Below are 22,881 nucleotides of genomic sequence, written 5' to 3'. Positions count from 1 at the left end.
GCGGACGTGTCCGCCCCGCCCCGCCCCCTCGGCGCTCCGCCCCCGCCGTAGCCACGCCCCCACCGTAGCCACAGACCACGCCTCCTCATCGGCCTGCCCCCTCTGCGCCAAGCCACGCCCCTTCATACAGCCACGCCCCCTCGCCCCGCCCCTTCGCCGCAGCGCCCTCTGCCGGCCGCCGCCCCCCGCCCCGCAGCAGCAGCCCGGCCGCCCCGGCGACAAATTCCAACCGCCCCCGGGAAAGGATCCACGTTTCTCGAGGAAAGTGCGTGTGGGGAGAGAGTGGCTGCCGCCAGCCTTTGGAAAAAAAAAGGAACCGGAGGGGTGCGAGCGGCTCCTGCAAGGCAGTGTGGGGTCCTCCCGGCGAGGGACGCTCGCCTCGAGGGACGCTGCCCAGAGGTTTCCCGAGATCCTGGCTGTAAACACCTGCTCGGTGGCAGTACTCCCCCCAGGAGATGGAGAAACTGAGATGCATTCCCTGTCTCTGGTGGCTTACAGGAATTTTGGCTGTCAGTAACAACCGCAGAGACGGGCAGGGTGCTGCCTGTACAGATGTAGTAACTGAGGAGTAACACTTTTGTAACGGAGACCACAGCATCACTACAAATACGTCAGGTTTTTTAGAAAAACTGAGCTTCAATTCAGACCAGTGCTTCTACCCCACGCCCCATCTGTACCCATCCAGACCCTCACTATGTCCACGGCAAGAAGTTGCAGTGCAGAATCAGTCCCAGCAGCCAGTAAGACAAGAAGAATCCAAGAATGCACTTGCTGAGGGGGGTAATTAATCTAAAGTTGATCAGCAGCCTCACAAGGGGGTTTTCCAACATCCCTTTCCCGCTGGAACCAGATTTATCTAGAAGTGACTTCTTGGAGCGAGATGCAGTGGTTTGGTTATCAGTCCCCTCGCTCCAGAGTAAAGGTTCGTATTCCTGAAGGAGGTGAGCAGAGAACCAGTACAGGATGGGAGAGCAGGAGCCAAGGAACCGGGTCAGCACCTGGAGGCGACAGGCAGAGCAAAAATCATATAAATTGCAGGTTTTTGACTGTGACCAACCCCGATCCTGAGGCGCGGAAGGAAACATCTATTGCCTCAAACGGTCTGCTGATAAAGGGGCCTGAAATACAGCCTCCATTCAGGGTGCCAGGATTTATTACACTGAAATGAAACACCTCTCAGCTCAACCTGCTTTATTTATTACGACATTTGTGTAAGCAGTCAAGCAGTCCCCAGGTTTTGGACAAGCACAGTAACTAATTGTCACCATCCCGCTGAAATCCTTGTCACCACCCAGCTCAGGAGCTGCGCAGGGGCAGCGGCTTCAGGGGGGATTTGGATCTCACTCTTTGATCATTTTTTCACTGGAAACCCCAACCTTTAGTGCCGCTCTCTGTGTTCTGAAAAGACCTTCTAATGGCTTAGGATAGGGACTGGCGACGGGCTTTGGATCTTTTGTCATCTGTTAAGCTCAGCCCAACATGCTAATGACCCAGGATCCTTGTTCCCCAACAGCTGGTTAGCAGGGCCTGGCAAGCCTGGCCTTAAGCACACATCAAAGGTAACCCAACCCCGTCCCGGTGTCCTCACCACACCGAGCACCTGGCCAGCACTCTTTGGGAACTCTCCAGCTGAACAGGGGAACTAACTGGCTTTGGAAACTCTGTGGAAAGAGGAAAGGCAAACGCTTTTGGTTTGCATTGGCCTGTGCCACCCTGCAGCTGGGACAGCTTCGGGTGGTGACGGTCACTGCCTGGGCCACCACGGGACATTCCCCTTCAGAAACCACTCCTGTGTGCTGCTGTGAAGGTCCTACCTGCACGTGCATGCAGAAGAATCCCACCACCAGCGAGACCGTGGCATGGACCACATAGACGAAGACAGCGGGGCAGCAAAATCCAGCTTCTGGTTTACCCTCTTCTTCACTCTTTCTTCTCTCTAGACCAAGAGTTAGGCAGTGCCGGGGGTTTGCAATGAGGTAGGTCCAGGCAGCCCACAAGCCCAGAAATGTGACAGGCAAAGCAAGCAAGAAATTTGGTATCTGTCTGAGCTCAAAATACCTTAGAAAACCCACATTCCAGTAAGCGTCTTGAATATAGGAATAGACCACAGGGAATCGCCAGGAGCACCAAGGGGGTTTAACCCCATTCCTGCCCGCCAGCCGATAGCCCTTGTCCAGGGCCAGCTGCAGCAGAGGCCTGGGAACAGTCTGCTCCAGGCCAGCGCCAGGACCACAAAACCTCACGTAGGCATAATACTGAAATAAAGCAAAAGGTAGAAATATCCCAGCACACATCAGAACCGCTGAAGATGTCACGCTAAGGAGTTGCTTCCACAATGGAGGGAGCTTCCTTAGTGATCCCGAACCCACCTGGAGCTGGAGGGCAAAGCATTTACCGCGAGCGTAGAGAAGGAAGCCAGCATTAATAAGCCCGTTGGCACGTGCCCCAGAAGCGAGGGAGAAGAGCAGTCCACCCAGCCAGCTCTGCCCCTTCTCCAGTTGCCACATGGCACTGAACACCAGGAAGGCAAACACGCTCTCCGAGTAAGCAGCTGCCATAAATACGTTGGCAGGGCTGACGGAAAAGAGAAGGGCAGCAAGGAAAGCCACCCCGCGACGCTGCAGCACGACGCAGCCCAGCTTGTACAGGGCAGCGGCTGCCAGGATGGAAAAGAGAGAATTAAGAAGCACGGCCGAGAGCAGGAGGCGGCTCCGCAAGCACAGCAGCGGCTGCAAGGGCCACAGAGCGCCCTCGGCCGCGGCGCGCAGGCTCAGGGGGTACAGCGGGAGGAAGGCGCAGTTGTGCTCGTACAGGTAACCCCGCTCGGCGATGAAGAGGAAGTGCTCGGCATCCCAGCGCGAGAGGCCGCCCAGCAGCCGCTCCAAGAGCGGGTCCCACAGGCCAGGCTCGGGCAGGCGAGGGGGAGAGAAGGCGTCTGCGGCGTGATCTGGGAGCAGGAGGTTAAATAGAGCCTGGAAAAAAAAGGAGAGGATTGAAGCTTGGCAGACAGCCTTTCGCACCCTACCCAGAGCACCGAGCAGGAGTTTGGTCAATCTCCAGGGTTTCAGAGCAGCACAGAAGCCAGGCTGAGGGGCTTTGCAGCAAGGACGCCTGTAAGGCTGTGAAAAGGTGCAAACGCAATCCTGAGCTGAATAAAGGCTCTGGAACAATATCCAGCACAAATCCCCACGGAACTGGACTGGGAAAGCTGCTCAGCCCCACGCGCCGGCACACCGAGCTGCGTATGCTCACGCCGGGCGCCTCTGCTATGCCTCCTGCTCTGCTCAGGCTGGCATTGTTGTCCCAGATAACCTCCAAGGGAGAGGAGAAACTAGAGAAACAGATATTCCCAGAGCAAACTGATTCAGAGGATAGCAGCTGATTGCCAGGCCTCCTCTCTAATCTTTAGGTCTCTATTGCCTCTGCAGCTCGGCACGAATTAAGGGATTCACTTTCTGGAGAGAGCAGGAGGTTGTGGTGCTGACCACATTTTAAAAGGGTAGAAAAAACCCCAGAATGCTCATGAAGTATGCAACTCAGGGCATTGTAATGTCATTCCAAATTACAATATGTTTAAAAAACCCTAAAAAACCTGGTCAGTTTTGTAGCTTAACTACACACAGCATAGGATGAGTCCCCCTCACTGAATTCAGCGTTGGCAGAGAAAAGACAAAAGGCCACACTGAACAAATTGGGACTAAAAGACCTACAAAGCTGCTCTTTTACCATGAAGCACTACATCTGGTCTAACCAGGCCTCTGGCATTTGTAATACGGAGTCTTTCATCTCAGCTGATGATTCCACTCAGCCCTAGCCAGCGGTGGCCGGGGCTGCCACAACGTGCCAGCTGGCTGGTGGCCTGCTGCTGAAGAGCTTTCTCAGGCCAGTTTTGTTTCAGGAGGGCCGTGGCTCCAGACAGACTCTGCTGGCTGTCTCGGTACGCACAGGTAGGATGGAGTGAGTAAGCAAGCTCCCCCAGGCTCAGAGAACATCTCTGGAAATGAGACCCGGGAGGAAGGTGCAGGAGGAGTTTATTGTCCTTTTCTGTGGATAAACAGAGACCTCAGCCCCTCCACGCTCACAACAGTGGCATGAAAACAGAGTAAGCTGCAAGGAAACTCATGTAATTCTACTTAACAGCAACCCGCCTCCCTGGATGCAGCTGGTCTGCTGGTTCTCCAAAGGAGAAGGTGATTTCCCAGCTAAGCAGAAGGAGGCAGCGGCGAAGGGAGCAGCCCCGGAGCAGCCTGTGCCGGGCGTTGCAGCACCTTTGGCTCAGGACCAGGAGACTCACCTGCAGCAGAAGCGTCAGGGCTCTGCAGCGCACCCCAAACCACAGGACCTCTCGGAGGTGGGGGTCTTGCCTGCTGATCAGCTCCATTCTGAGCTCCAAAGTTGCTTCAGTAGGTCACTGACGTCCCTGGAAATTATCTCTCTGGTTTTGGATATCTGAATTCATAAACAGAGAGGACAGACACAGAAAGGTATTTCTGGCTTTGGCCACGTTTGTAAATTATGCGCTTTTATTTACTATCAGGCACTTCAAAGGGCTGCAAATCTCTATGAACAAGGAAGTCACGAAAAAGATCACGGATCTGGGAGATGACACAGAAGACCTCTCTGATATTGTTCCTATTCAAAAATATATCCCTGACTTCTTAACCTTGGCCAGGATGCAGAGGGAGAGAGACTAGAACATGTATTCTCAGCCCATTTCTTTCTTGTAAATACCAGAAGCAGACAGGCTCACCGGCCTCCTCCGTGGCTGCCTCAGCAGAAACACCAGCAGCTCAAGACAGGACTCCACCAAGCATCTACACACGCATTCAAGTTCCAATGAGCTGAATGGGATTTAAAAACTTTTTTTTTTTTTGAATAGAGACAGAATTAAAATGTGGATTCTGAGCGCAACGCCCGTGTAAGCAGTTTGCTGACGAGGGCTCGGGGCCGGCCAGGCTCTGCCAGGCACGCTCCCTCCTCTCTCCAGCTCTCTGCCCTGCGTTTGCCCCTGGGAAGCTGAGAACAGCTTTATTCTGCTGCCTCCGCGGCACCGACCCCGCACGGAGCATCAGGGCAAGGCTAAGGTGCCTCCTCAGCCACGCAGGCTTCCCCCCAGCCCTTCCACCGATCAGAGGCAGAGTCTCCAGGACGTGACACTCTCACCACTCCACCCTCGCCACCTGCGATTTTCCAGCATTTTGGCAAAGGTCCTGGTCTCCAGAGTGAGGACATCTGCCTGTCAGGCAAATTGCATAAGCTAAGGTGGCTCTCGTCCACCTCTCTTCCCTGCAAACCTCACCTGCGAGATTTAAACCGCTTTGTGGAGTCTCACTGCTTTCTCTTCTGTGTATTTTGGATTGATGTTGTGGTACCAGCCATGAAAACTGCTGGCCCAGAGCCACGAAAGGCAGGCAGTATCTGTTATGGAGCTTTTTAAGATAACACAGTTCTTCCGTTGGTTCCCCAGGCACCAACTGCTTTTCAGTTTGAGAAACAGAAGACCCACAGATCTCGCCAGGTTCCTGTGACACCACATCCTGCACTATTTCCCACCTGCCACCTTTCTGATCCAGCGCCTCACAAAACATAAAGATCCCCAAACCGATTGCTCAATGATCTAAAAACACGCTGAGGTTTTTCCTATTACCATTTCACTGATGGAGAAAAAAACCCAAACAAACTGGCATGTTAAAAACTGCATGAGAGAGCAGAAAGCAATCCTCAGCAAAGCAAAAAACAAAATCCAAATACGCTCATTTATAGTTCCAGTCCCTAACCACAGGATTATGCTTCCTATTTAGCCACATACAAAAGTTTTGGGTTTGCTTATATTCTCTTCTTGCTCCAGAGCATTCACAGCTACAGACAAAGCAACTAGTGGGAGGCACATTCTCCTGAATCACGAAGCTGCAATGTTATTTTAAGAGAGGGGATACTTCAGCCCAGCTGTAAATTCTATTAAAACGCATTCACAGCTGCAAATCCTATTAATGCACAGCGGCAAAAATTGTCCCAGCACTTTAAATATTTTTTAAAAAGCAGAGAAAAAGCCTCGGATGAATGTGCCAAGAAGGCTCAAAGCAAACAGCTTTAAAAAGCCTGTTCCTGTCACGACGCAGCACACCTTGTGTAACTGGAAGCAGCAAAGTCTACAAAAAGCTGCAGCCCACAAGCACCGTTCTGGTAGGGAACACGGTGTCAGAGCAGGAATGTCTCTACCCCAAAAAGTGCCACGTGAAAGAGCACCTGCACCAACGGAAAAAGGAGACAAAAAGGCAGAAGCGGGTTAAAAATATTTCAGTAGGAAAAGATGCAAAGTTTTAATTAAAGATGTGTTTCTTTCCGTGTTCTGTGCTTCCCTTTGCTCTCAGATAAGAACTGCCTTTTGCTGGCTCTGGAAACCGTGCTAAAAAAGGACGTGAACGCAAATAAAATAGACGCTGGGTAAATTATCATGTAAATGAAAATACGATTCCGGCGAGGACTGTGAAGATGCAGTGGAGAGCGGTTTCCACCCGGTGGCAGCAGGTCCTCGCCACAAAGGCTTCTCCTCCCTCCCCACACCCGGCGACCGGCTCTGGGCCCTGGAACGGGATTTTATCGGGAAACCGGCTCCAGCATCCCGGGAACACTCGGAGAGTGACGGTTTGGGCACCTCTGGGTACTTCTCCAACCTGCTGTTAAGAGTCAGGAGATTCTCCAGGCATATTTAAAAACCTGTTCTAAGCAGGATGCCAAAGAAATAGGATCCGATTTTGGAAATCCTGTTTGCCTAGAGCTGTCTCTGTGGGCCTGGGAGCTCTCGACCTCGCAGCCGCTCTCACTCCTGCCCAGCGGCTGCAGCCCCAGCACCACTTCGCTGGTGTCTGAACGGCAAGGGGCACGCTGCGACCCTTTGCACCTTTCGCACCAGCTCAGGCGCGTGAACAAACCCCGCGCTGGATCCCAACGCAACCTGACGGCTCGGCTCGAGGCCACGGACGAGGCTGGAGCTCAGCGTTCGGGTCTGAGCACACCGCAAGGAGCCAAGCCCCGAGAACGCGCCGCGGCCGCTCCCTGCGGGTGTTCACCTTCGCCATCGCACGCAGCAACGTACCCAACCCCGCTCTGAAACGCGCAGCCGCCAGCTCCCGGGGAGACGCTGGGGACTCCCGCTGCTCCTCGTGGCCGGGCTCGAAGCCCAGGGACAGGGGACAGAAGCGAAAGGCAGAGATGGTTGGTTTCCCCTCACTGCGGAGAGAAGACGGGCTGACAATCTGCCGGGACTCCTGCGGAGGTTCGGCGGCGGTTGAAGCGCTGAACAGGGATGTTTTCAAGATTAGGGCCAGTGATCGCTTGTGTGTTTATTAACGGGGCGATAGGCAAGGCCGGGCGGGGCCAGCCCGGGTCGGAGGCACGGCAAGGGCTCACCCCGGGCAGGCCCCGCCGCTGCCACCGGCCCCGGGCCGGGCGGAGCAGAGGCCCCGGGCCCGGCCGAAGGAACGCGCTCTCTTTATGTCCGCGATTGGCGGCGAGGCCCGGCCGAAGGGCTGGCGGGAAAGTGAACGCCGAAGCCCAAAGGCCGGCCCGGCCCCCGCCTCGCCGGGAGCAGCTTTAACCGCGGGACGCGCTGCCCCCCGCCGCGGGACGGCCCCCCCGGGCCCCTGCGGGGCTCCTGCCGCCGGGACCGCGCAGGGCCACGGCCCCGGGCCCGGGCCCTCGGGGGGGTCAGAGAGGGCGATGGAAAAAGGAAAAATAAAAAAAAATAAAATAAAAAATAAAAAGGGGGTGGGGGGGGAAGGGGGGGGGGAGGGGCAGCCCCCGCCCCTCTCCCCCGCGGCGCGCGCGCGGCCCCGCCCCTCCCCCACCTGAGCGCCCGGCGCGCGGCTCCCGCGCCGGCTCCGTCCCGCCGTCACCACGGCCCCGCCCCCCCGCTTCCGGTCGCGCCTCTTCCGGGGCTGCGCGCGCCGCCGGGCCCCGCGCCACGTGACGGCGGGGAGCAGGAGGGGGGGTGTGGGGGTGTCGGGGGGCGCCATCTTTGTTAAGGGCGGGCGGCGGCGCTCATGGCCTCCGCGGGCAGCCCGGCCCCTTCCCGCCGCTCGGGACCCCCCGGCCGAGGGGAGCGGGCGGTGAGGAGCCTTGTTGGGGCACTTCGCTCCGCACAGGCCGCAGGGCAGCCCCCAGCCCCCCCCTCTCTTCTCACAAGGTGAGGGAGCATCAAATCGACCTGAAAAAAATCGGGTATCGGTGCAGCGCCCACGCGAGGGGAAGATGTTCTCTTGAGTCGCAAACTTAAATTTCCTTCCTCCGCAGAGGGGCAGATGGCCGGTGGGCACAGGCCTGGCAGCTCCCACAGCAGCGCCCGGGGCCTTCCTCAGCCCTGGATCCTCCTGGACACTCACCCCGGGGCAGGCACCAGCCGGGCAGGGCTGGAGGGGACAAGGAGGGTCCGGCTGCAGCTGAGGGGATGGCAGGAGGGGAGCAGCGACCGCCCTCCTCTGCGCCAGGCAGTGCCAGCCCGCAGCCCTGGCCGAGCGCGAGGTGTTACTCCTGGAGATGCACCAACACAAACCTCAGACGAAGCCGCACGGCGGCTGCAGCAAGGGCACGGCTTAAAAGTTTAAGTCTCTTGCCAAAACACATTAAGCAACATCGCATAACAATAGCCTGGTAATAAGTGTATGTTATTATATTAATTACTTACTATTACAAGAGGGTGGGCAGGTTTCCCTCAAGATCTCGTCCACGTGATGAGGGAGGCATCAGATTTTGCTTTTGCCCTAAACCAAGCTCACACTGGGCTTAAACCACCTCGTGGCCCCGTGTGCCGCGGGCAGCGACTCTTTGTGCTTAAAACCGACGTGCCGTGGTAGGGGCCTGACCATTATCTACTGCAGGAATGAAAGAGAAACCATCATTGCCAACAAGAGTCTTTAAGGGAGACTCCCTGAGTGGTTTTAACCAGGGCTCTGGCTTGGGAACAAGTCAAGCTTTTGCCTTTGCTGGCAAAAACGAGAAGCAGCAGAGTGGTTGGGGTCAGAGAGAGGCGTTCTAAGGAATGCCTACAGAAATTGAAAGCTTTGGGTACAAATCAGGTCAAAGCATCGAGGATTTGCATTCTGGGCAGCCAAGTTGAGTTTGAGATCAGGTGTGGCTCTCAAAATAGTCTCTAATTACAAACTGTGAACATCGCTTGTTCTCATTTTCCTAATTTCTCATCTACATTTTTTTTCTTTTAACTATTTTACAAGTGTAAGAGGTGTATGCATCTGCGTGCACGCAAGTGCTAAGGGAGTGGAATTACTCCCCCCAGATCAACTGGTAGTATAAATACTGGTAAAATGGGTAGTAAGTACCACCTGTGACTATTCTTCCCCTCCCAAATGTAGCATTCACTTATGATTAAATTCACCATAACATTAACACAGAGGCTGTACAAAATCTGCTCAATGTTCCTTTCTTCAGCCTTGCTGCTGAGGTCCTTTCTGTTTAGAAGTAAAACTTTCACGTTAATTTAATCAGACTAAACAAAGCTCCTGGAATACAGAACTAAATCATCACAGAACTTGGGTTTAAATCAGTAACATTGTCACAGAATGGCAAAGTCCAGCAGAATTCTTATGTCACAACTTGGTTTCCATTCAGTATTTTTTTTAACGCCAAGGAAGCCCAGCACCATTCCTGCCTCTTAAGAAATCCATTTTAAGGAGACTCTCCTTTTGCCAGGCAAAGAGCTCCTGTAATTCCTGCCAGTAAACAGACTTTTTCAGAAGAGAGTCAGTTTGATTCTGGCACAATTACTCCCAGAAAAGTCAAGTTTAAAGAACACAGGTTTGGGAACAGAAAGCTTCCTAGGAGAGGACTAGGGGGATAAACCGAGGTGATTTCTTCAACAAAAATTACATTTGCTAAATTTAAAAAAGCTTTTCCTTTTTAACTACCTCTTTTGCTTAAATGACCTCAGTACAGTTCTAGCTAGCCTGCTTCTATTATCGTTCGAGGATAACGCTTCAGGCTAAATAAAATACCCATTTACTAACCCTCAAAAACGTGCAGATTTTCACAAAGAGCCTGAACTTTGGCTGTTTGCTGAAGGGCATCAGAGCTCTGTCCGCTGGAAAACCCCGTCCTCTGAAGGAAGTCAGAGTCCACACCACAGTTCCAAGAAAATGTGAAAAATGCAAGGGGAATGAAAATTTTCCATTTTACAGAGCTGAGAGGGAACTGCCTCCCTGCCGAGCAACAGCCTTTCTCCCTCACCCTGTGAGCTAAGTGTCTCTCTGCCACAGCCTCACCTCACACTCCAAATCCGCTCCTACCCGAGCCTAAGCAGCACCAAGCCAAAACTCCATCACTGAAACAAGCCAAAACAGAGGCAGCAAAGCCAGACCAAAGGCAACAGGGTCTCCAGAGCAAGACAGAACAGACTTCGTCACCCTCAGCCACTGCTGTACCACGCAGGACCTCTGAGGTCTCCGTGCTGCCTGGCAAGGAGGAGCTGACCTACAACACCACGACTACAAGACCTGACAGCACTGAAGTCACCTCTCCATCCTGCTAATAAAAAAAACCCTTACAAACATCTTACCAAGATTTAATGTACATTTATTCTTAACACGTGGAACATATAGTATAAAGATTTCATACTGAATAAATGATATTCATTAAGCCAAAAAAGGAAAAAAGGGAGGAATTTACATCAAGTTTTTAGCTACATCGTCTGAAATACAAATATGCAGAATTCATCACTGAAAAATCTCAATTGTGTTTCTTCATCAGGAACTTCAACTGAACCTAGAACTTTTTCACACCTCGATTAGAAAGAAAACAAAAACAGGAAAAATAAACTATAAGTTGATTGGCTGCTGAGACAGCAATGACTTTATACACAGAGACCTGTACAGCATCCTCCAGGGAGGGATGTCTGGCAAGAGATTAAATAATTGTGTCTCGCTTTTGCAGGTCATCAACTCGTTAACTCGTCATACTATAAAGGGGTAGGGAGAGGGGGACAAAACTGCAAGGAATCTTAGGGTATGTGCAATGTACAACGTCATATATATATACACACGTGGCAGCATTCAGGCTGCAGCTAAAGGTTAAAACCAGTTCTAAGAGGTGATCTCAGGGTTATTCATACAATCAAGGAGGAAGAGAGAAAGAGGTCAGGGTGTTGTAGGTTCACACATGATACTTTGGGGGAAAAGCCTTTTTTTCTCCTCAACATTAACTAAAAACATTTTTAAAAACTACAGCTTGCTGCTGATCCAGCGTCTTTTTTTTTTTTTTTCCATGTGAGACATTATTACAGTATGTTTACAGTTTAAGGTGTACAGTACATGAAGTTCTACACGCTACTGCACAGGCCTCCCTTGGACAAGGTCTGTTCACAACTGGTAACTTCTTGGTTCCTGCAAGATTGTGAATGTACAACGATAAACCACACAGAGTTCAGCAGTCACTTTTGTCCTTCAGAGTTTACCATTAAAAACAGTTATGAAAGTGGTGCCTGTCAATGTGATAACACGGCAAGTCGTTTTCCCCAAACTCACTGTAAACGACAGTAACTTTGGTTAAAATAAAAAAAAAAAAAGTCTTCTATGTAGACAGAACTTTGTCTCCTTTAATAAGGGATTCAGGACAAATTTGAAGGGCAGGGGAAGGGGGAGAGGGAACGGGGACATCTTTCCCCAAGGGAGAAGCAGGACAGCGCAGGGCAGACAGTGGATTCTGAGGTGGTTTTGCATAAATAAAGGGCAACAGTCAGTTTCTAAGTTCTCCACTCACGCACACGCACACAGGGTCTCGGATCCCACAGCTGTCATGACTGGCCAATTAAAAACAGTACATCACAAATAACTTGTGAAACCAAAGAGTTCATCAAAGGCGACACGGAGATGTCCAACAGCCGCGACTCGTATAACGTGAACTCCGAGTGGTTCTCGTCCACCTTGGCCAGGGCGAGCAGCGCCCGAGCGGCTCGGCGCATCATGTCCACGCTCGTCGACTCAAAGGGTGGGTTCTGCATGTGCATCAAGCCGGCCTGGCTCTGCTGGAACTGCGTGGCGGCCAGGCTGTCCTCCAAGAAGCCCAGCAAGTTGCCAATGCTGCCCTTCTGCACAGCAATCGCTCTTGCTGCCAGGCTGTCCCCCTGTGCCAAGTTGGCCAGTAGTACCACAGCCATCTCTCGACACACCGGGTTCTTTCTGTCACTAAGGAACCGCACCATGGTGCTGTACAGCTTCTCCAAGCGACTGAAGGGGGGAGTTGCAAGAATCAAATCCACATTGTTGTCCTGGATGCTGAGTTTGCTGAGTGTTTCCAAAACCAGTCTCTGAGGGGAGAGGACCGCGTTGGGCCCCAGTGTTGGAAAGGGATCCTGGGCCTCTGCGGATGGACACACTGCCCAGTGGAGGAGTCCATCCAGGATAGGCAAACAGATGCTTTCTGGGTAAGGGGAGAGGTCCAGCTGGCCAGAAATGTTGGCCAACGTGACCAGTGTGTTTTCACGCAGCATCTCCAAGCAGTCCCACCACCACTCCACCTTGTTGCAGCTCACCCCTTGGTCCTGCTCCTCCTCTTTCTCATAGGTCAGGGGTGCCTGTTTGCGTTCTGGATGCTTGTGGTGTAAGAGAATCAGTTTCCCTAGAATCAGCAGCAGCCCGGGATGTTTAGACATTTCAAAGTCATTGCCCGGCACAAACGATAAACTCCTGATGATGTTAGAGACGCAGATGCAGCGCTTGGCCAGAGAGTCCTGCCAGTCTAGGAGGGTGCAGAGGGGCGTCTCGTCTTTACTGTGAGGTTCGTCCTCCAGAATTTTTATATTTCTGTGGCTCTGAGCTGGACTAATGCCAAAGGGAAACTTGCTGCTTTCCTTCGCTGTTTCCAAAGCTTTGACCTCTTCCTCCTCCCCTGCCAGGGAGCCCGGACGTGCCGAAAGCATGTCGTCCATGGTGGCAGTTATCCTCTTCTCTGAGGAGCTGTCGGATGGAGGAGTCTCTCCTTCCCTAGCACTCAGATTGCTCTCAGCCGCTGAACGTTTCCTCAAGACAGAGTTGCAGGAAGCTCGTTTATGAGTCAAAGGTAGCTCCGTCTTGCTCTCAAAGTGGGTCTGAATGTGCTCGGTGGTATCTCCGCCGCCGATCCGCCAGTGCAGCAGCCCGCTTTCGAACTCCTGCACTCGCCCCAACTTGTCTGAGTAATCTACCACAAACGGGTCGTTTTTCTGCACGACCTTGATGGGAAGCTTGTCAAATTTACTAACTAGTTTCTCCTCACTGCTCTCCAGAGGTACTTTGTCCTTGCTCGAAAATGCAGCCTCCTCCTCTTCCTCATCCTCTTCTTCCCCCTCACAGTTCAGGCTCCGTGGTTCATCATCCTCCTCCCCTTCTTCATGAGAGGAAGCTGAAGATTTGCAGAACCTGTCGGGATCTAATAGTGTTCTTTGCCCTGGGTCTCCGACCTCGTATTCCTTCAGGATTCCAAAGATCTCAATCAGGCAGCGCCGGAAATACTCCACCAAGAGTTCCAGCAAGCCTGGCAGCTACAGGGGAGGAGAAAAACGGGAGGGGAAGGAAGGAAGGGAACAGCGATCAGAAAACAACTTAGGCCAACATGAGCAACTGGGAAAGCAGGGTGTAAGGGGCTAAGAATTTAAGCAGTGCTGTTAATTAACGGGTTCTTTTCATGCTGGCAAGGAACTGTTCACAGAAGAGAGCTTTCTGTCCTCTGAGAAGAGGAAGAAAGACAAAACCAGACACTGACTGTTGGTACCCAAGCTGCACCCCCTCCTCACACATGTACCCGTGCACACACACACACATGCTCTTGGTTGTACCTCCCCTCTGGTTAATACACAGAGAGGTGAAGGGCAGTGCTAAGCAGAATGACCTTTACAGTATTGCTGAGCAGTTTTTACAACAGCCACAGAGGCACGTGGCAACTAACTTAGGAAGGCTGGGCCTCCGGGTTGGCACCCCAGCCTGACCACATGCTGTCCCGGGGAAAGACAGAGCCAGAGGTGAAGGAACACCACCAACACCCGAAAATGCAAGCGCCCTCGAGCCCTTCGTAGCCCTCTCCCTGTAAAATGTGTTATGGCCTCCCCACTATTGTTCACTTCCTCTGTCCCTGAGACAATACATCCCACCAGGGAGGATAACGCACAAGCCTGCACACCAACAAACGTACAAATTACAGGGGCCAGTGAGTAACGAGCACACAGCTACCGAGACCCCACGCTCTCTTCCGACCTGGCCTGCTCTGCGGGTACAGGGACATCTGGGAGTCCGGCCCTATGAGGGCACGAGCTGCTCGTTGTTATCTCGCTGACAGAAAACCCTACAGAATTAGCACTTCAAAGACCTGCATCAGAGAGCATCTGCACCCACCTGGCTGAGGTTGAAGGTCATTATGCTGTTGTCATCATAGAGCAGGATGTTTATGGTATCTAAGGCCCACGTACTTTCAGCTAGCAGCCCGGACTTCAGAGACATCATCACTCTCCAGGCTTCAGGAGTTCCTGTAACATAAACACATGATACTTCCAGCTCCTGGAGTTTAAAAACAAAAAGACGACACTTGATCCTGCTTTTTGGATCCATGAAGGGCAGAGCCTGTTTAAGATGATGTACAGACTGTATGTACCAGCAATCTCTCCGCAGGCAATGTCAAAATGATGTCTAAAAACACCATTAGTCTGCAAAAATATAATTCCTACAAAGCCAGCAGAGCCCCGCCACTTGGCAGCACTGTACCAAGGGGTAGCAGCAGCACCCATCCCCTCGACAGGCACAAGCAGAAAAGCAGGAATTTCCTCTTACCAATATCTTTTGCTGTCAGCCGTCTCCTCTGCTTCAACACAGGTTGCGTAGCTTCTACTGATCCCGGAGGGAAGGTGATGTCTCGTCGGATCATGGGAGGCTGGACAGCTGCTGGTGTTATATGCGAGGCAGGGACTGGCGGGCCTGCCTTCTGCATTTTTATCCCCGAGTGCAGGAATGGAGATTTACTAGGAGAAGTGCGATTCTCCAGAGGTCTGGGCAGAGGTGCTGGGCTGGATACCTGAGGAATGTGATTCTGCATGCTAGGGGGGGCCTGGTAGTTAGACTGGGGGGGCCTAGTCATTGGGGGCACGGGGGCAGAGGGACCATAAGGAGGTTGCCGGTTCCCGTGGGAAGGCCACGGTCCCTCGTGGTTGACCCTCTGGTCTGAATGCAGGATTTCATCCGTTCGAGTCACTCCGTGATAAGCAGGCCCCTGGGGCGCAGAGCCGGTGCTCTGCCGGTTCGGGTAGCTGTACCCTATTTCGTTGCGGCCCTGCCACATGGCACCTTGCTGCGGGCCCTCTGGAGCAGACTGTATGGGACCACCCATCATCTGAGGAGGCAGGTTTTGTTGAGCATTGGAGCCTGGGGGAGCCGAGACCCTGTCTCTGCCAAATTGGAATGGGAACTGGTTCTGCGGCCCCGCGGCAGACCGGCGGTCAGCAGCAGGGTATGTACTCCCATACTGGTTATACAGGTCCTGCTGGGGAGACGGCTGTGCACTTTGCTGCTGGCTCGGTTGCTGGGTCTGCGCTGGAGGCAGCTGCTGCTGCGTCTGCCCCTGCCCGGTGCTGTACGGTACGTTGTACATCTCCCCTTCGTGTCGCTTGGCAGGCGGGCCGTAGCTGCCGTCCATTGGTCGCTTGTAATTCTACAGGGAAAATACAGGAGATTATCATCCACTTGGGAACAAGCAACCCAAACCTACTCGGAGGCAGAGGACGTGCCCCACGGCACGTCCTGTAAGAGGGCAAGACTTGTCTCATCATTGCCCGTATCCAGCGTGAAGCTGGATCTGTCTTTCAGTTTCGCAAGCCAAGACCAATTCCTTGTGGCTGGCTGGCTAGTTTCCTTGTGGATCCTACAAGGATGCCTCGGGGGCAGAAGTCTGCCCACAGAAAGGACTTTCCTGTAGAAAAGACTCAGCTCTACTATACTTTCACCACAAACCAAACTGTGCACAGGTGGTTGTTTCCTTTCATATCCAGGAATTTTATCAGGCCCTATTTCTCTTCTATTTCCTGGAAAACGGAGGTTTCTGCTAAAGCATCAAACAAGCTAAATGAAAAACTCTTGGACTTCCTGCTTCTTCCTTTCCTGTAGATTGCAAAACACATCTCTGAAAGGAGCAAGAACTAGTCCCCCTCCTTCTTCTTCTAAGTGCAAATGGAGAAAACAGTCAAGTGCCAAGACAAAATTAAAATCCAAGCTCTCTCTTGACTCCAAGGGTCTATGCTCTAGCTGCTATACAGTCTACTCAAAAGCTCCACGGTCATGACTGGTTTCAGATGGAACTCTAGGGCTTTAAAGATGACGAGTACCAGAGTAACTCGAACTCTTGGCTCAGTGCCCCGTGGCTCTGGTTGCAGAGCCAAACTGCAGAGCAGTTGGAATTATTCTTAGCACAGCTCAGCGAGTGCCCTCTCTATACTCTCCTAAACCAGAGGACTCAAAATTATCAGCAAAACATTATGGGTCCTGGCACTGATACAAAGAGCAAATCATACATAAGGATTATGGAAAGAGATAGATGTTCATTCAAACTCTGTCCTGAAACAAACCTGATGTTTCTGAGAACAGCAAGTAGGAGGCAGTGGGGCAACGGAGGAGTGGAGGCAGGTCTGAAGCCTTTATCTGCAGGCTCAGTAAGGCAAAGGCAGAAAAAGCCCTGGGTTGTGCAGAAGGATCCACCTGAAAGAGCTCCCCGGAACGACCAAGGACTTCCCCAAACAAACTCATCTGATCACTTGGACCAAAAGCGTTACAGAAACATGATGGGAGTCAGAAAGTTCCAGAGGGGCAGAGAAGCCCAATAAAGCTTCCTGATCTGCTGCCTGACCAGAGCACGCATGTCTGCAAACTACACAGCCTCTGTTCTCAGAACATTGTTTTGCTAACACAACACTGGAAACACTAATCAAAACTGATTTCAACTATTTGTAAACTGGGAAAAAAAATTAATTCTACACGTTCGTAAGGCAAACACACAGCCCAAAGTATTTGCGTCCTCTCTTCTCCACAAATTTCACAGATAAAACTCTTCTCTCACTCGAACAAATCAAACTTTTTGATAATTTACCTGCTGTTGCTGTTGATACATGGTAGTTTGCTGGCTAGGGAAGGGGCTGCCCGAGGATGTGCCTTGAGTGGAGAACTGATTGCCATAGGAATCATGTCTGGAGAAGAAACAGATGCGTTACTGGTCTGATCAGATGCATGCTTCACTTTCACAGTCTCAGAGCTCTCTAACCGGGCAGAGCTGTTTGTGGCAACACCCCGCACAGACCTTTGCTGCTGCTGCTGCTGCTGCGGGTAGCGGCTGGGAGAGTACATCCCCGATTCAGGGGTGGAAGGCATGATGTTTGGCTGCGGAGTTCCGGTTGCTAAATTGCCCTCAGGTCCCATGCCGGGCTCCGTCCTAAATGGAAACAAAGAGAAAAACCCCACACATCCACTTAAGTTCACCCTTGCTCCTCAAAGGGAAAAGGACGATCATCAGAGTCACAGTAGTGAAATAATTATTTCACATGAGTCGCACAACTCAGGATCTCGCCGGGTTCGAGTACCCACCTCACTCTGTCGTAAGGACCTCCGTAGGAGTAGTGTTGCCGCTGCCCCATGGCCATGTTACCCATCCCTGGACCTGCAGCACGATTGTAAGGGTCACCCATACCACTGTTGGGGCCCTGCCCTGAGGACATGAAGGGATCGCTTCCTGGAGCTGAAATAGTGAAAGAAGGACCAATAAACACGTCTACCTCTGCTTTAGAAAGGAAGGAGGGCAAGCAGGAGGTCTCCTACAGCACATCCCAGCATACAGCCAGACACAGGGATTAGCACTCAAGGACTTCCTCACCTTTCCTCATACTGCTGTAAGGATCTTTATTTGGCTCATAAGACATGCGACCCATCATGTCGGAGGTATTCATGCTGGGCTGGTACCCTGGATTTGGAGTCATGGAGTTCCGTTTCTGGAACGTAGGATCACTACCATCTGCAAAGGCATCCTGAAGGCCCACTGAGTTACTCCTGATTCAAAATAAAAAAAGCACACAAACACAGAATTACAGAGGCCCATGACACTCCTCAGGATACTGTTCCCCATATGTTCCCTCTCAGGTGATGTTATACCCTACAAGGACTACAGTCATGCTCCTCCAACAGAGGCACAAAGAACTGCCCTTCTACAATACTGTCCTCAGACCCAATCCCAAAGTAATGACTATTCACACACAGACGCAGAGTCAACAACGTTGCTGTGAGCCGTTAACAGAGGAGCAACGCCTCGGAGCCCCACAAAAACAGGTACCCGAGTCTCCAGCCACCTGCAGGACTGACCCAGAAGCGACCTCACGGTCACATCTCACACCCAGCGTAGTGGAAGAGGGTGTGATGGTTTCATACCTGATGCCTGGCAGAGGGGGCATCTGACTGTGTGGCGTAGATGCTGGAGTTGGTGGCTTCAAGTCTCCTCCTTCTGCCATAGAGCTGCTGGTGGACTGAGGTGTCTGAGGACCCTGCATTGAGCCTGAACCCGCTGCAAGAACAGAAATGTGGGGTGAGCAGCTTTGCACCCTACAGATGCAACCCAGAACCTCCCAGAACATCAGCCTCAAGAACAGAGAGCGAAGAGTCCTTCAAGAAAGAGACAGATGAAATATGGCCAAAAAAGTACAAGGAGCTCAACATTTCCAGGACATACCGGGCCAGACTTCCCAGATGAACCATGTACAGTAATCTAAAGCTGAGAGGGCGTGTTCGTTTTCATCATCATGCCTTGATTCTTAACCACATTCCCTTTTCCACACTGTGCCGGCACTGTGTTATGTTGCCCAAACTATCCAGCTTCAAAGGTTGAGGCTCTACAGCACACCACGCGGCAGGGAACACGGTGCTTCTTGCCAATAGACAACCACTGACCCAGCACCCTCACACTCTTTCTACCCAGAAAGAAGGTGGGTTTGAACCCTCTCTCTTGGAAGTCTCACAATTTTTCTAGTGATGGAAGCTTCAGGACGTCAGCTGAAGTCACCAAGTAACACTGAACAAGGCTCCTCTGTCTGCTCTGCCCTTCGAGAGGGGTTAATTCATGCAGGTTAATTCAAGCACCACTCCCAAGGATTCCTGGAACAGGGAATGCTGGAGATGCCGGATCTTTCACTGAATGACAAAACCCGTCCAGCAAGTTCCCTGGCTCTGTACGGGTTGTTTTATGCTACAGTAAGCTTTCATCAAAAATCTCAGGCCCATGTGTAATCCAGCTGTGCCGTGAGCTCTAGGAGCTCTCCTCTGCCCCTGGATCGCTGTGACAGTGTCAGCTCTCAGGTTCATATGCTCCTCACAGCTGGCAAGAGCTGAACTCTTAATTAATGTTTCCATTAGTTACCATCCCCAGCACCCGATATCCCTCAGCTTCAGCCCTGCTGGTTGATGAGTCATTTCAGCTATTCATTAAAATCCTCCGAGGTCACATCCAGGGCATGTTTGTTTACACCCCACCTTCCTGGCACCCTGTCCTCTTCTCCGTGACTCCTTCCCAGCCCGGGGAGGTCTCGGGAGAAGGAAGGGCAGAGGCAAGCTCAGCAGGGAGTTTCATTCATGGGCCCTCCCCGCCGCTCTCCTTCCCTCGTCAGCGGCGGTTCAGCTCCACTCGCTTCCCCCAGGAATTCGCCGTTTGTAATGCTGGCACCGGCAGGAAGAGGCCTCGAGACATTCCCTGCGTCGCTGCCATTTGGTGTTTGTCCCCACCCCCTGCCGTCCCTCCCACTCACAAATTTACACACAGTTGGAGCCGGGCCAGTTCCATGCTCTGGGAATTAAAACCCAACAGCAGACTGATTACGCCTCCCCAGGGACACGCTGCAGTCTGCGAGCAGGAACCCAAGGAGGTTTGTGCAGGAAACCCGTGCCCAGTGCCCACGAGGCAATGCCCAGCCTGTCCAGCCAAGGCCCTTGTGTAAACACTCTTGGGTTTTGAGGGTTATGAATGCACAGAGTGGAAAACAGCTCCAGTACCAAGGGCTATACCTAGATGACTGTCCTGCAAGGCCTTTAGATGCTCTGCAGACAAGAAGTGGGTAATGAAGGATTGAACAGCACAATCCTCATCATTCACAAAGTTATGCAGTAGATAATTTGACAGAACAGGCCAAAAGGAAGCATAAGCCAACACCAACAGGTTGTAAAGTCTGCAAGGACAGCAAAGCATGTGTGTCTGCATGGGATGACAGAGCCCTTCATCCAAATGATGGGACTCCGAAACGCCCCGCTGTTGTCCACTCGCTTTTCAAACAGGGAAGTTATTCTCCATAAGGACGATTCAGTGGGAGGCAGGCAAGTGTGTGCAGGTCTGGAGGGGCCGCAGCAAGGCCCTGGAACAGTAGTGCCCCCTGGGACTCGATGCTGCTGCTCTAAGGCTCTTCAGCCTGGAGCTGAGCGAGCGATTTGTGTTGTGCCCTACACCCTCAGCTCCTGCCGAGCCAGAGGAGCAGGAGAGAGGAAGAAAAGCAAAGTGAAAGAGGAGCACGAACACGCTGAGTGATAGGGCTTAAAGGATCAGAGGGACCAACCATGCTTCAGTGCTGCCTCTGCATATTCCTAGTTGCAGGAGTCTGGAGTAAGAGAAGTGGAAAGAAGAGTTTAAGCAGGAACTACAGCACAGTCCTCTCGCAGCACACATCAAACCTGGGGACTGAGTCAACAGAGCTGCACAAACGTGCAGAGGTTGGGACAGCAGCACTGCAAATTCCTACTGCTGATGTGCTGAAGCAAGAGATCACCCGTACCGCAGCCCAGAAGGCAGCCTCACCACCTGCACATACCACCGTATTAGCTAAACCAGAATAAAAATTGATGCACCATCTAATCCATTCTGACAGGCACCTAGTGCTTCAAGTTTTAAGTGGCCTCCTAAAAGTCTCAACCCTCTCCAAATAAACTCCAAATGCTCTTAACATCTTTGTTCCACTGTCGAATATCTCAGGGGGACAAGAAAGAGGCTTTGGAAACAAAGCGGGGATGGATTTGTGGTCTAGTTTAAGCAGAACTCAGACACCACTTTAGACAGAAGTTTAGTCTAATGATACAAAAGTTGCTTTATCTCGCAGAACACACCAAGGTTGAAGCTACACTGGGACAGTTTCCTGACTAGTGAAAAAGAAATGATTTAGTTCTTTAAAAAAACAACACTCTGTAATCGAGAGGATAGATGAATGTAGTTGCCAACAGAATATTCGGACAAGCACAGTGTTAATCAAGGGCTTAGCAAGGCTGAGACACAACTGCAGTACAATCAAAAAAGGGTTCACTATTCCACTCCTCAGGACCTAGACAATGATGTCAGGTTTCAGAATCAAAAAGACAATTTTTGCAAATGTTACGGGAACGTGAAAGCAGACAAAATTTTTATTTTACCTACACGAACAGGCTCTTGACTACAAAAAGCATCTGAAGGTTTTACTTATAAGACAAACTGGAAAATTGAAGCTTAAAGGGTTGGCAACTTCAGCAGCAATTCAAGCAATGAACTCAAGGCAAATGAAACAGAAACAATCAGACTTTCTGAAGACTAAAGAGTAGAGCGTGCACTCACTACTAGCCTGGACGTCTTCTCTTTTTCAGTTTAACAAATCTGAATTGAACACTATACTTAAATATTTAGAAACTGGAGCACCCCATTACAACAGCAGAAGTCCACTTTAAAGGGCTCGATTTCTAGAGCATCCAACTTGTAATAGGCTTACAATGTGCACAAAGCCTCAGAAATTTCTGTCTTCAGCAGGAGACAGTGAGGACTAAGTAATTCATGAGGATGAGGAGCGCATACCCACATCAAGCATTATTCCCAGAAGGTAGCACTTGCTAGAAAAGTTTTGGCTATGCAAGTTCCTAAAGCTAAGTAGCAATAACAGGGGCTGCTGTTAGGACATGCAGAGATCACCTTGAAGGGATCACTCCAGACTTCTCTCTCCACCAGATTCTCACGTAAGGCAGTGATGTACCAGTAAGCATAGAGGTGTGTGTATGTAGGTATGTATATGTTTTTAGGTTCTCCATTTTCTTAAAAGTTAGCACAGAGATAGGACACAAAATCTGAACTATCCCACGAAGCTTGACCTACTCCCAGTATCATTCAGTCCCACATTACAAAAGTATTTCATCTCCACAACCAGAGAACATTGAATTAGAAACAGAGATGGCAGCTATGGAGAAGTTTGGAACCAGTCTGGCCCACAGCATGTGGAGTCAGGCGTACAGTGCCCGAGATCCTCAGGTTCAAACATTCATTGCACACCTTAAACCAGCATCTAAACTCACCTGGAGATGGAGGCTGTATCTTAGTCTGAGACTTCTTTGAATCAGCAGCTGCAAAGATATCTGGAGGGGGGTCTTCACCTCGCTCAATCTTGCACTCAAAGGCATAGAGACACTGGATGTACTGCTTCTTCAAAGAACTAGCTGCACTGCTGGACGTGCCCACATTGAGATTTGTGGCTAACTCACGCCATTTCTTGTTTTTGTTGACCTGCACAACCAAACAAGAGGCTCTAAACTCAAAAATCCCAGCTACTTCTCCTCCAAGAAACTTTCTGGGGAGAAATCAACACTTCCCAGCTAACACAAAGGATGTAGCAAGGGCTAAGCAGAGCAGATACAGTTGTGTTCAAAACCCCAAACTAGTAAACTCTCTTCCTCACTTACAGAAAACTTTTCAAACAGGGACATATTGCAAATCAAATTACTCATGAGGTCACCTGACAGCCAGTTGCAAAGATGAAGACAGTGTCACTGATCTTTGCACTGGACAAAGCAGGGAAATAAAACACTTGAATCTCACTGAAGACTGTTCTCAATC

General features: G+C 51.4%; 2 protein-coding genes across 6 annotated transcripts in view; both read right to left on the bottom strand.

The window, feature by feature from the left end:
• Positions 1-635: 635 nt before the first annotated feature.
• Positions 636-7,913, bottom strand: PIGV (phosphatidylinositol glycan anchor biosynthesis class V). Of its 2 annotated transcripts, XM_074926311.1 has the most exons (6): positions 7,848-7,913; positions 7,097-7,296; positions 4,295-4,449; positions 2,370-2,972; positions 1,815-2,255; positions 636-998 (listed from the first exon to the last, which is right to left on the bottom strand). In XM_074926311.1, the coding sequence occupies exons 3-6, from the start codon at positions 4,379-4,381 to the stop codon at positions 693-695; spliced, it is 1,437 nt and encodes a 478-aa protein (XP_074782412.1). In that variant the 5' UTR covers positions 4,382-4,449; positions 7,097-7,296; positions 7,848-7,913; the 3' UTR covers positions 636-692. The 2 variants fall into 2 exon arrangements, with proteins under 2 accessions (XP_074782412.1, XP_074782411.1); XM_074926310.1 differs by having other exon boundaries at positions 1,815-2,972.
• A 2,660-nt stretch (positions 7,914-10,573) lies between these two features.
• ARID1A (AT-rich interaction domain 1A) overlaps positions 10,574-22,881 on the bottom strand; it is a 61,979-nt gene continuing 49,671 nt past the window's right edge. For 3 of the 4 annotated variants that reach the window (XM_074926403.1, XM_074926405.1, XM_074926404.1), the window contains 9 exons: positions 22,344-22,551; positions 18,432-18,564; positions 17,884-18,056; positions 17,598-17,748; positions 17,314-17,445; positions 17,107-17,203; positions 14,805-15,678; positions 14,373-14,503; positions 10,574-13,525 (listed from right to left, as the gene is read on the bottom strand). In XM_074926403.1, the coding sequence (XP_074782504.1) occupies positions 11,801-13,525; positions 14,373-14,503; positions 14,805-15,678; positions 17,107-17,203; positions 17,314-17,445; positions 17,598-17,748; positions 17,884-18,056; positions 18,432-18,564; positions 22,344-22,551 (3,624 nt within the window). In that variant the 3' untranslated portion in view covers positions 10,574-11,800. The remainder of the gene's footprint in view (positions 13,526-14,372; positions 14,504-14,804; positions 15,679-17,106; positions 17,204-17,313; positions 17,446-17,597; positions 17,749-17,883; positions 18,057-18,431; positions 18,565-22,343; positions 22,552-22,881) is intronic. The other variant, XM_074926406.1, reaches the window with a different exon arrangement.

Source organism: Athene noctua, chromosome 24 (assembly GCF_965140245.1).
Source record: "Athene noctua chromosome 24, bAthNoc1.hap1.1, whole genome shotgun sequence".
Classification (NCBI taxonomy): Eukaryota; Metazoa; Chordata; class Aves; order Strigiformes; family Strigidae; genus Athene; species Athene noctua.
This window is presented reverse-complemented; position numbering and strand designations above follow the sequence as displayed.